This window comes from Mirounga angustirostris, unplaced genomic scaffold, assembly GCF_029215605.1.
Source record: "Mirounga angustirostris isolate CCGP_5_RB_7025 unplaced genomic scaffold, mMirAng1.0.hap1 SCAF_17, whole genome shotgun sequence".
Taxonomy (NCBI): Eukaryota; Metazoa; Chordata; class Mammalia; order Carnivora; family Phocidae; genus Mirounga; species Mirounga angustirostris.
This window is the reverse complement of record NW_026991725.1, coordinates 39487383-39500487: the sequence shown is the minus strand read 5'-3', so window position 1 is coordinate 39500487 and position 13105 is coordinate 39487383. Positions and strand designations below refer to the sequence as shown.

At 59.3% G+C, this 13105-nt stretch overlaps 1 protein-coding gene across 1 annotated transcript; it reads left to right on the top strand.

Annotated features, from left to right (window-relative positions):
- The first annotated feature begins 1257 nt into the window (after positions 1-1257).
- TRIM47 (tripartite motif containing 47) lies at positions 1258-5897 on the top strand. Its single transcript, XM_045888435.3, has 6 exons — positions 1258-2057; positions 3143-3238; positions 3539-3769; positions 3944-4145; positions 4596-4670; positions 4932-5897. Exons 1-6 carry the CDS (start codon positions 1365-1367, stop codon positions 5570-5572), a joined length of 1938 nt encoding a protein of 645 aa, XP_045744391.2. The 5' UTR covers positions 1258-1364; the 3' UTR covers positions 5573-5897.
- The last annotated feature ends 7208 nt before the right edge of the window (positions 5898-13105 follow it).

Sequence of the window (13105 nt, the reverse complement as noted above, 5' to 3'; positions counted from 1 at the left end):
ACAGTGAGAGAGGGAACACAAGCAGGGGGAGTGGGAGAGGGAGAAGCAAGCTTCCCACCGAGCAGGGAACCCGATGCGGGGCTCGATCCCAGGACCCTGGGATCCTGACCTGAGCCGAAGGCAGACGCTTAACGACTGACCACCCAGGTGCCCCTTTTTAATTCTTTTTTAAAAAGATTTTATTTATTGTGGCACCTGGGTGGCTCAGTCATTAAGCGTCTGCCTTCCGCTCGGGTCATGATCCCAGGAACCTGGGATCGAGCCCCGCGTCTGGCTCCCTGCTCAGCGGGAAGCCTGCTTCTCCCTCTCCCACTCCCCCTGCTTGTGTTCCCTCTCTGGCTGTCTCTCTCTATCAAATAAATAAATAAAATCTAAAAAAAAAAAAAGATTTTATTTATTTATTTGAGAGAGAACACGCTAGAGAGCGAGCGAGCCAGCGACCGCGCACAAGCACGAGCAGAGGGGAGGGGCAGAGGGAGAGGGAGAAGCCGACTCCGGCCTGGCGGGAGGGGGCGGGGAGGGAGCCCTATTCGGGGGCTCGATCCCAAAACCCTGGGATCATGACCTGAGGCGAAGGCAGACGATTTACCGACTGAGCCACCCACCCAGGCGCCCCGCCATTTTATAGTTTTTAAGCAACATTATTAAGTGCAAGTCTGAATGAGCCTTAAATGCCTCCATTTGGGGAACCCACAACCCTAGCCCCAGGTACACCGCAAGTACCTGGGATGGGGGTGGGAGTCCGTGGAGGGGAACTGAATTCCCTCAGACAAGGCACTTGGAGGGTGACATCAACTTCCCATTTCAGGGTTAGAAAAGTCCAAGTTCCCCACAAGGGGTAAATAGAGTCGCTAAGGGGCAAAAACATGCGCACATCAGCGGTTAATTTTCTCTGCAGTCAGCAGCTCGGAAACTTTGCTAACAAGTGCCTCGGAGAGGTCTGGAGCGCGGAGGGGCTGGCGTGGCCCGGTGCGAACGGGTTGAGATGGGTGTGGAGTCCGGGGCCTGGCTGTGGGGGGAGTGGAGGGGAGTGGAGGGGTGAACTCCTTCCCAGCTTCCTTCCAGTGTGCCCCCCCTCGCACTCTCTGCCCTCCGCCCTCCCCTTGGACCAGGAGGGACGGTCGTCCAGGAGCCCCAAGGGTCACACGGGGCCGAAGACCGGCCGCGCAGCCTGGGCCGGCGCCGGCTATACCCGGACCCGCAGGCGGGTGTGCGGCGCTTGGGGGGCAGGGGGCAGTCCGAGCCGCGGACGGAAGGGGGCTGGATCCTTGGCCTCGGTCCCGGGGGCGGCGCCGCAGCGCGAGCGGGCCGGGTCCCTCCCAGGGCGGGAGCAGAACAGGCGGTGCCCGGGCGGCCGCGGAGCTATGGACGGCAGCGGGCCCTTCAGCTGCCCCATCTGCCTGGAGCCGCTCCGGGAGCCGGTGACGCTGCCCTGCGGCCACAACTTCTGCCTGGCCTGCCTGAGCGCGCTGTGGCCGCACCGCGGCGCGGGTGGCACCGGCGGGCCCGGAGGCGCGGCCCGCTGCCCGCTGTGCCAGGAGCCCTTCCCCGACGGCCTGCAGCTCCGCAAGAACCACACGCTGTCCGAGCTGCTGCAGCTCCGCCAGGGCTCGGGCTCCGCGCCCGGGCCCGGCCCGGGCCCGGCCCCAGCGCCGGCCCCGGAGCCCACGCCGCCCAGCGCCCAGCCCAGCGCGCCGCCCAGCGCCCCCGAGCCTTCGGCGCCCTGCGCTCCCGAGCCCTGGCCGGGCGGCGAAGAGCCGGTGCGCTGCGACGCGTGCCCCGAGGGCGCTGCCCTGCCTGCCGCGCTCTTCTGCCTCTCCTGCCTCGCCTCCTTCTGCCCCGCGCACTTGGGCCCGCATGAGCGCAGCCCCGCGCTGCGCGGACACCGCCTAGTGCCGCCGCTGCGCCGGCTGGAGGAGAGCCTGTGCCCGCGCCACCTGCGGCCGCTCGAGCGCTACTGCCGAGCGGAGCGCGCGTGCCTGTGCGAGGCCTGCGCCGCCCAGGAGCACCGGGGCCACGAGCTCGTGCCGCTGGAGCAGGAGCGCGCGCTCCAGGAGGTGGGCGCGGGCACCGGGGGCGCGCGGGGCGGGTGGGGGCCGCGCGCGGCCTCCGAGGGCCAGGGATCCCCGCCCCCACCCCTCTTCCTGGTAGGGTCCTAATGTCCTGCTCTAACCTGAGGCTCCTTGCTGTCCTTTCCAATACTGACAATGTCCTCCATCCCCTCGCTGTGGGACGTTCTGCTCGAGATGGGAATGGGGGTTGGAGGGGCCCAGAGAGAACGCGGAAAGGACTGGAAGGGCGGACAGGGGGCCTGAAGCCGGGGTCCGGGCCGATGGGGGTCTAAGGCAAGGGGGAGCAGAGTCAGGCCCGCGGGCTCCCAGGCCGGCTGATCCTGACAGCGCGGCTGTTGGGCCAGGCTGGGTTCTTCCCGGTTCCCGCTCAGATGGGGCCTGGGCTGAGGCATCTGGTTGAGATGGGTGTGGCAGGCGACAGGAGTGTGGCAGAGGGTGGACCGAGCATACAGACCGCTCTTGTCCAGCTGTTCCGGGGGCCCGTGGTGGGAGCATGTGCTCGCAGTCCGTCAGCTACCTCCGCCCCCAGTTTCCTCTGGCCTCCAGCCCGGTCTTGATGCCTCTGGCCTTGGGATTTTCCGTCTCTCCTGCCTGGAGCAGTGACTCACAAGACCCAGGGGACTTGCCCGGAATCCCCACTTTTCAGGCCTGGACTGGGGACACAGACTCTTTGGGGATGGGGGACAGACAGCTGAATGCCCTCTGAGCAGCACCTACCCCACTCTCTCTGCCTGTACCTCACTGAACGAAGCTCTCCAGTGAGTGTGAGCGACATTGAGGAGCATCGATGCGCCTGTACTTGCCCACTGGTCAGAGAGGGGAGGCCGACGACCCACAGCCAGTCAGCCTCCCCCCCGCCCCCCTGCCCCAGGCATTTGGTATGGCACCCGCCTGGGCTTGAGGCACCCCGGCATATTATGGGACATCATGGCCACTCCCAGTCCCACCTACGCACAGATACCACCCCCCACCCCGGTCATCCCTCTTCTCCCCCTTGCTGAGGCCTGGTAGCCCAGTGTAGGACGGTGGCCTCTGCCGGGCCCCATGCTAGTTAACGGTGTCACCCGCAGGCGGAGCAGTCCAAAGTCCTGAGTGCCGTGGAGGAGCGCATGGACGAGCTGGGCGCTGGCATTGCACGGTCCCGGTGCACAGTGGCCCTCATCAAGGTCGGACCCCATGCTAACCCCATCCCCGGGCCGTCCTGCAGCAGGCTCCCGGCCATGGGAGCTTGGAGCATGCTCTGGTGCACTCCAAAGAAGCCTGTGCTTCGGGCACCGCCTGCCCCGCCCCCCCGCCCCCCCGGGGGGCATGAGCGGCTCCCCTGACCTGGCATGGGTCCAGGACCCCTCGGCCTGGTCCCTCTGTGCCCGCAAGAGGGCAGGGTGGGAAGGTGGGGTCTCGAAAGAATGGGGCCAGCATAACGCTGTTCTGGCCCTCACCCTTGTCCCCTGCGTCGTCCCGTGCAGAGCGCAGCCTTGGCGGAGCGGGAGAGGGTGAGCCGGCTCTTCGCCGAGGCTGCAGCCATCCTGCAGGGCTTCCAGACAGAGGTGCTGGGCTTCATCGAGGAGGGGGAGGCCACCATGCTGGGCCGCTCCCAGGGTGACCTGCGGCGGCAGGAGGAACAGCGCAGTAGGCTAAGCCGGGCCCGCCACAACCTCGGGCAGGTCCCTGAGTCCGACTCCGTCAGCTTCCTGCAGGTAGGCGCTGCTCTTAGGGCCAGAGAGGGTGCAGAGGGGGGACAGGCCAGGAATGGAGAGAGAGGGCAGCGGATGCCTGGCTCCCAGGGCTGTGCCATCCTCCCGGCAGCGCTGTCTCCCCCAGCCCGAGGAGCTGGAGCCAGCAAGGCCTTAAAAGTCATTTATCTGGCACAGGGGTTGCTGGCACTGAGGCTGGCCCTGGAGGAGGGGTGCGGCCCTGGGACCGGTCCCCCGAGGGAGCTCAGCTTCACCAAGTCCTCCCAAGCTGTGCGGGCTGTGAGAGAGGCGCTGACTGAGGCCTGTGCCAGCCAAGGGGAGCGGCTGCGGGGGCCAGGCGGCGAGGAGGAGGAGGACCTGCGGAAGTTGGGCACGGAAGGTGGGTGCCCCCCCAAGTGACTCACCCTTCCTTCCCCAGTCTCCCCACATGGGCCCCCAGGCCTGGTACCCGTTCAGGAGCGGAGGATGGAAACTGCGGGCCTGGCGCAGGGTGGGACCCAACTCCTACCAGTGACGGGAGCCACCACTCAGTAATGACCCGTCCAGCCCCTTCGGCCACAACCTAGGGCATCAAGGGGGCTTCCCCTGCCCTGCCCCCTAGCTTCAGAGGGGCTGAGCCGGGAGGAGGTGGATCAGGGGCAGAACCCAAGGACCAGGCTTGCGTGTGAAGACAGGGTACCATATATGGGTGTATGCCTGTCTCCGGGTACAGGCTGGGAGGAAGGAGGAGGAGAGGGATTTCCGTCACAGGTTCAGAGGAGGAGCACCTTGCACCGCTGCCCAGCCATGGGCCGCTGGAGAGCACCCCTCCCCGCTGTCTCTTCTGCAGCCGATGCTGAGTCCCAAGACCCCGATAGCACCAACAACCTCGAGAGTGAGGCTCCCAGGGATTACTTCCTCAAGTGTAAGTGGCTACCTAGGCTCTCCCCTCTGGGCCCTCCCAAGGCTGCTGGGCTGAACCCTACACAAAGGCTTGGATTCCCATCCCCCCGTCATCCTTAGGGTGAACTGGGTCACCTCACGGGGTGCTCTCCAGTCGGGCTGAGTCGTGCCGGTCGCTAAGGAGGGGAGAGGCTGCGTTTGGGGCGGTGGGCCCCTCGGGGAGGGGCTGTCCCACCTACGCCTGGCCCTGAGCCCCCTGTCTCTTTCCCATCCACGGGAGCAGTTGCCTACATCGTAGACCTGGACAGCGACACGGCAGACAAGTACTTGCAGCTGTTTGGGACCAAAGGTGTAAAGAGGGTACTGTGTCCCATCAACTACCCCGAGTCACCCACCCGCTTCACCCACTGCGAGCAGGTGCTAGGCGAGGGCGCCCTGGACCGGGGCACCTACTACTGGGAGGTGGAGATCATCGAGGGCTGGGTCAGCGTGGGGGTCATGGCTGAAGACTTCTCGCCGCAAGAGCCCTATGACCGGGGCCGGCTGGGCCGCAACGCCCACTCCTGCTGCCTGCAGTGGAACGGACGGAGCTTCTCCATCTGGTTCCACGGGCTCGAGGCGCCCCTGCCCCACCCCTTCTCGCCCACCGTCGGGATCTGCCTAGAGTATGCCAACCGAGCCCTGGCCTTCTATGCCGTGCGGGATGGCAAGATGAGCCTTCTTCGGAGGTTGAAGGCCTCCCGGGCCCGCCGAAGCAGCACCCTGGCCTCTTCCATCGAACCCTTCCAGAGCCGCCTGGACAGCCATTTTGCGGGACTCTTCACTCGAAGGCTCAAGCCTGCCTTCTTCCTGGAGAGTGTGGATGCCCATCTGCAGATCGGGCCCCTCAAGAAGTCCTGCATATCCGTGCTGAAGAGGAGGTGATGCCGGAGGGCATCTCAGCTCTTGGGAAGCTTGCTTCTCTGCGCCCCCATCTTGCCCCACGGAAGGCGCCTTGGAGTCCCCCACCTCCCCAGGCTTCTCATTCCTGGAGGCCTCCACCTTCCATATACTTGGCCTTCCGCCTCTCGAGGAGGAGGCTCCCAGTCCCCTTCAAGTGCCCCTCAGACCCTGTCCCCCTGCAGGCCTTGTTTCTGGGAGAGAAAGCCAGAGCTGGGGCAGATCCAGGCTACCCCAGCCTCTCTTTTTCCAGGTTCCTGGGACAGTGCCTGGCACGTAGTAGGTGCTGAATAAATATTTGTTGAATGAATGACTCCTTTTTCTATCCTTCTCCCCACCCACCAAGAATTCTCACCTTTGGAGAGCTGGCCTTGAAAGGCAGGAGGTCCCAGGATTCCTGGCGGGGGGTGGGGGGGTGGGGAGGTGGGGGGAGCCCTGGCCCAGCCCTTTGGGGCAGCCCTACTCCCTGGTTCTGGGCCGGGGCAGCTGGAGGTGGCTTCTCCCAAGGGGGCCAGCCCCCCGGCATTCCGGCTGCCTGAGCGTTTGCCTCATAGCCTGTTCCTCTGAGCTATTTTCATCCCTGATGGCACAGCCCGATTTTGAACCTGCCTTCTGGTGTTTGTGCCCAGGGCTAAATGCAGACCACACACCCCCCCAGAGTGGGACACCACTCCTGGGTGTGGGCAAGAAAGTTCGAGAGCTCAAGCTTCTTTCACATACACACCTCAGTCGGGGAGGGTTGTGGCCGAGAGGGCCCCAGGGTGTGGCTGGAGGCGAGAATAGCTCCAAGAAAGGGGTCTGTGTCCTCCTCTGGAGCCCGCCTCACTGTCTCCACACCCAGCCTTGCAGCTGGGACGGGGCTCCGCGCTGGGGAGACCCGGGCCCTGCACCCTAGCAGAGCCTTTGCTTCTCTCCCAGGAAGGCCCGGTGTCCCCTACTGCCCCAGGGCCCGCAGCCTGGCCCGGGGTGCCCACTGTGTTCAGCTTGCCCCCGGAGGCTACACAGCGAGTGTGTTTCCAGGCCAGTCCTGATCCCTGGGTTCTCTGTGGCCCAGGTGCCCCCTAGGGAGGGTCCAGGCCTGGAGGACAGGGACAGACAGAGGCCTCTCAGGCGCTAGCCCAAGGTCAGACGGGACCATGGGTGAGTTAGGCAGCCAGACAGCAAGGTCATACAAGTCTGGCCCTGCCTCGGCTGCTAAAAATAGCCCCTCAGAGCTCTGCTTTTGCCCCAGCAGCCAGGATGTTGTTTTTCCGGGTGGGGCCTCCTTGCTCCTGGAGCTTTATGTTTTCCAAACGGTTTCCTTGGCAGCCAGGGCCCCCAGATCACCAGAATGGGGATGGCTGCTCCTGTCACCATCACACACATGAGCAGATGGGGGCTTGCTAGAGTCCCCTCACCTGCAGAAGCCTCCCACCTTTCACAGAGCCCCTCCCACCGCCACATCCTCCGCTCCGTCTCAGTTCACCCTCCCCCAGCTAGGCACTTCCCTCGGGTCCCTGACTTTGCAGGGCCCTGGCATGTCATGGAACGTGAGCTAGACAGAGGGGGCCCCTGGTTGGAATTCGGGCCTGCCTAGCCAAGCCTGCAGCCACAGCAGTCCCTGCTACTTGCAGAGTGATGCCCAGCTTCCAGAGCTCATGGAACCTTGTGCATCGTCACACCAAATCCCAGCGTCTGTCGCTTTACAGCTCAGAGCAGGAGACGGGCTCATCTGGGCTGCACAGCTAGCAAGCGGCTGTCTGGGCCGGGCTCCAGCTTTCAGCGTTATCCCCGGTCTGGAGTGTTCTCGGCAGCCCTGCACTTCCTCGGCGACTCTGGGATAATGCTAGAGCGGGAGGGGCGGCGTGTGTGAGAGATACTCCAAGAAGATCCCAAGCTCCAAGGAGGTACACTGAGGCAGGGCGGGCTGGCAGAGCAGGAGGAGCAAGCCGGGGGGGCCAGCCCCTCACTGCCCCTGCTGACAGAACAGTTGGTATGGGCTTCATCCAGACTGCCTGCAGAAAGAGAAAGTGCTTAAAAGAAAAACATGTTAGAAAGCCACCCATCTAGTCTAAACCTTCTACCGCTATCATTTCCAGATGAAGAAACTGAGGCATGGGACCACGCAGGAGCTGCCCAAGGCCACCCAGTCCGGGACACCAGCTCCACGTTCCATGGCTTAGGTACGTCCTGTGCTTAGAAATCTACACACACACACACACACACACACACCCTGCTTCCCAGCAGTGTCCTTTGTGTAAGAAGTGCCCTCCACCGCACCCCAGTTCCCACGGCCACCAGAGCCCTTGGCAGAGCCTGTGGTCTCCAAGCTCCTACCAGAGCCAACCCCCCACCCCCGAGCCCCTGCTGGTCACACAAAATGGTGGAGAGCAGAGAGTGTGAAGGGTCTTCTGAGGCTGTGTTTGGTATTAGCTGAATCTGGCTCCTGTGGGCCAGGCGGGGAGCCAACTTCCACTTCGGCTTTGTTTCTGTGGGAAAATGAGCTCCAGAGTCCCAAACAGCGGACTGAGTAGTGGCCTTAATCACTGCTCTGTCTTAGCAGCCACCGTCCTGTATCCTCATGTGTTTGCATTTGCCCCCCACACACACTCCAGGAGGAAAGTGGCTGAGCATCCTCTCCCCTCCCTTCTCGTCCCCTCCCCCGTCCCCTCCCAAGGACAGGCCTTCCTTCACACTCCCCGCCTCCCAGGCTCAGGGTGAGGCTGGACCCAGACTGTGGCCAAGCCGGGAGGGGCGGGGCGGGGCGGGGCTGAGGCCTGCAGATCCCCGCTGGGCTGGTGCTAGGGGTTCTGCAGGGGGGAAAGTGGCATCTAGCTGCCGGGTCTGCGTCCCATTCAGCCCCACACATGACACACGAATTCCCATTGGTGCTACCATGCAAAGCGTGCCACGTAGATCACTCCCTTGTTCCACAGTCACATCTTCCAGAAGATGCATAGGAACTGCAGGAGCCCCTTAGGAGGTCCTCATGGGCTTCACCCAGGGTGGAACCCTCAACCTCCTTCCCCAGGGCCCTCAGAGATCCATGCACAGAGCACTGAGGCAGGCAGGAAATAAGCTTTGGTATCCTGTGTACTTTATCTTTAAAAGACATTCAAACTTTGAATTTTACTCCATTAAGAGCTCCCATTTTGCTTTAATGTAAAAAGCAACACTTTTCTGCCCCAGCAGTGGAGAATTTTCGGGTGTGAGTTTTGGAACCAGAAAGTTTTGGCTAAAAATTCCCCTTCCGCCATTTCCTGACCATAGGCTTTGGGCAGGTTGTGAGCCCTTCCACGCCTGGGTTTCCTCACTGGTGAAACAGGATAAGAGTGGAACCGCATAGCATTGTTTTGAAGATTGAAAGAGATAATGTAGGCGACGTGGTTGGCACAAGTCCTGGCACAGATTGAGCTTTCTTTTTTTTTTTTTTTAAGATTTTATTTATTTATTTGACAGAGAGAGAGCCAGACACAAAGAGAGCACAGCAGGGGGAGCAGCAGAGGAAGAGGGAGAAGCAGGCTCCCCAGTGATCAGGGAGCCCGATGCAGGGCTCGATCCCGGGACCCCAGGATCATGACCTGAGCCGAAGGCAGACGCTTCACAGCCTGAGCCACCCAGGCGCCCCCAGAGTGAGCTTTCAATAAGTGTTGTTGTTGTTATTATTCCCCAGAATAATTGAGTAAGATCAATACTCTTGGAGGATTTGTCCATCCTTGGGGCATCCCCAGATCTGTTCTTCAGGAGCTGAGATGAGCCCAGACCTTCGTCTGCCAGGACACTACGTTACGTCCCACTCACTAAGATTGGAAACTTTCACTCACTCATTTAACAATATTTATTCAGTGTGGGGCACTGTGCTTAGTGCTACAGGCAGGAGTGACCTAAACAGGGATGCCCTGCCCTCATGGGACCTCACAAAGGGCTACACAATAATTGTTGCACAAGGGCCACAACCCCTCCTTCGGGAGATACCCAAAGGCACTGAACACAGAAACTTGACCAGATACTTCCACACCCATGTTCCTCATAGTCATTCACAGTAGCCAGATGGCAGAAGCAACTCAAATGTCCATCGATGGACGAACGGATAAACAAAATGTGGTATTTACATATAATAGAATATTATTCAGCCTCAGAAAGGAATACTGAGGACACCTGCTACCACATGGATGGACCTCGAAGACATTACACTAAGTGACATAAGCCAAATGCAGAAGGACAAATCTCGTGTGATTCTATTTATATGAGGTTCCTACACTAGGCAAATTCAGAGACAGAAAGTAGGATGGTCCCTACCAGCAGCTGGGGGAAGAAGGGGGTGGGGAGTTAGCGTTTAGTGGGGACGGAGTTTCGGTTTGGGACGATGACAAAGATCTGGAGATGGATGGTGATGAGGGCCACAGGACAATGTACTTAATGCCACCAAACTGTGCCCTTGAACAGATTAAAACAGGGGCGTCTGGGTGGCTCAGTCAGTTAAGCATCTGCCCTCAGCTCAGGTCATGATCCCAGAGTCCTGGGATGGAGCCCCGAGTCAGTATGGCTCCCTGCTCAGTGGGGAGCCTGCTTCTCCCTCCCCCTCTGCCCCTCTCCCTGCTCATACTCTCTCTCTCTCTCTCAAATAAATAAATAAAGATTAAAACAGTAAATTTCTTTTAAGTAAACCTTACCCCCAATGTGGGGCTCAAACTCATGACCCCGAGAGCAAGAGTCGCATGCTCTCCCGACAGCCAGCCAGTCGCCCCAAAACAGTACATTTTATGTGATGTGTATCTTACCGCTGGGCGGGGGGGGAGGTTCAGAACATGTCTCCCGTGTGAGAGAGACTTGAAAGACAACAGATGCAGGAAGGGCGTTCTGGCCTCCCCTTTTCTTCCTGAAAAGAGGAGATAAAACTCCCACGTGAAAGATGGCCTTCCTATACCAGGAGGAAAAAAACATTCTTATCACCAGAGAGGGGATGTTGAGGCCTAGAGACATCTATACAAATCAGCCTTGTTAAAACAACTTCCTTGAGCCTTCTCCAGGATTACTCTTCTTTGTGCAGCCTCGTGTATAAGCACTTAGGCCTAAGTTTTGGGGTCTTCTCTTTCCCGCGAAGGCTCCTGGGAACATACAAAAATAAAATCTGTCTGCTTTTCTCCTCTTAATCTGTCTGATGTCGACTTAATTCTCAGGTCCCACTAGAGACCCCAAGAAGGTAGAGGAAAAGTTTTGCCTCCCCACCACCACAATAAAACAAAACAAAACCCACGTTTCCCAGATATGGAAAAAAAGAAAAGGACGGTGGCCTCGAGAAAGGACCCTACTAGGGTCGGGGAGGGGCTAATCCTAGGGGTGACCTCCTGCACAACAGAGAGCTGAGGCCTGCTGACCAAGGACAAACAGGGCAGGGGTGGGCAGGGCCTGGCCAGAACACTCCCACCCCCCCAGCCTCCCACCCCCACCACCCCCAGGGCGGGAGTGCAATGAGGGTAGGGAACAGCATGAGGTGGACAAGCAAGGTCTGGCTTAGCAGAGCCTGGTCAGGATTCTGGACTTTTCCTGGGAGCAGGGTGTCACATGGGGAAACAGTACAATCAGATTTGAAAGTCTAAAATCCCTCTGTAATTTAGGTGAGAAGTGGGTTTAAGGAGAGAGAAGTGGACAAGAAGGACGAAGGATGCCCCACCTTGCGTCTTTCCAGGAAGGAGAGGAGTCCTCCCCAACCTCTGGGAAGGAGCATCCAGAATAGCAGGGAGGGGCCCACATCCAGGACAGCCTCTCTGGGCTCTCTTCTCCCTGAGGCCCCTCCATCAGAGGGGTGGCTCCTCAGCGCTGGGGTGGGGACACCTTCAGAGGTGACACCCTTGTCTCTCTGGCTTTCTGGGGTTTTGGAGGCACAGAAGTGGAAACAGACAGCAGGAGGTTTGCGCAAACACTCCTGCAGCAGGAATTGCTCACAACAGGCCATGCAGCTGCCTCTGGGGACATTGAATTTGACAGAGCCGGGAGGTCTGGACTGGGAACGTGGGGTGGGGCTCATCTCCATAGCAACCAGAAATCACCCCAGATGTGCCCTGGCTCTGCCTCCTGATGGAGGAGCAAGGAACAGGCGTCACTGAAAGAGCCAGTCAAAATGACCTGCCCCGACATCACTCACGTCCACATCACCGACGCCTCACGCGGCATCTGCGACCCCAGCAAAACAGCCCACCCAACCAGCAGCAGATGGCCCAAAAGTGAGGGTCACCAGGAGTTTTCTTTCTCTCACTGGCTTAGTGGAAAGAGGACAACTGGGTGAGTGAAAAAAACTGGTGTATCGAGCGTGAATTGGTTCCGTAATACTCAGGTATGAGAAATGTCGGAATTTTTCCTAAATGAAATAAAATGTGATTATGAGCTGCCCTTTGCCAAGAGGTTAAGGTATTCAACCTCAGGCATGTTTGGAAGGGTGGTGGTCCTTCTCCTTGGTAGAACAATCGTCTGGGGTTTACACGGTGCCACCAGCCAGGAGAGCTTCTCTGGGGGTTGGGCATTTTCTTTCCACAGGGGCAGCTGCTGAGATACCCATTGTCGGGGCCCAAGTGGTCCTTGTACAGCGAGCCTTCTCTCCCCTGCGCCAAGCGAGGTTTGGGGATCGCGCCATGCTGTCATCTTTCTGCTCCAACCCACTGTCGCCGTCCACTAGAGCTGTCCTAACAAAGGACGACAAAGTAGAAACTATTGTCTCAGAGTTCTGAAAAACAGAGTTGGAAATCAAGGTCTTGGCAGATTTAGTTCTTTCTGAGGCTGTGAGGGAGAATCTGTACCAGGCCCCTAGCTTCTGGCAGTTGCTGACAATATTTGGCAATCCTTGGCTTGTAGATCTCTGCCTTCATCTTCCCATGGCCTTCTCCCTGTGTGCCTGACTGTGTCCAAATTTTCCCTTTTTATAAGGACACCAGTCATATTGGATTAGGGCCCCCCTAATGACCTCATCTTTAATGACATCAGCAACAAGACTTCTTCCATTTAAGGTCACGTTCTGAGGTACTAGGGGTTAGGATGTCAACATATGAATTTGAGGAGGACACAATTCAACCAATAACACTCACCCTCTACATCTGGCTTCCCGATGCTGGGGTCCCCCTGGGCCACCGCCGGCGGCTCCCTGCAAGGCTCGGCCACCAGGGGGCACTAGAGAGCTTGCAGGGCTGGAGGAGGGGAAGGAGCCCGGGCTCCCTAGCTGCTCAGGGCTCCCCACCATCACAGGAAGTCTTCTTCACTGGTGGTGGCAGCTTTATACGCTTCGGGGATACTTCACCTTTTCCTTTACCAGAGCTTTATTTTATTTTATTTTATTTTATTTTATTTTATTTTATTTTATTTTATTTTATTTTTTTAAAGATTTTATTTATTCGGGCGCCTGGGTGGCTCAGTTGGCTAAGCGACTGCCTTCAGCTCAGGTCATGATCCCGGGGTCCTGGGATCGAGTCCCGCATCAGGCTCCCTGCTCTGCGGGGAGCCTGCTTCTCCCTCTCCCGCTCCCCCTGCTTGTGTTCCCTCTCTCGCTGT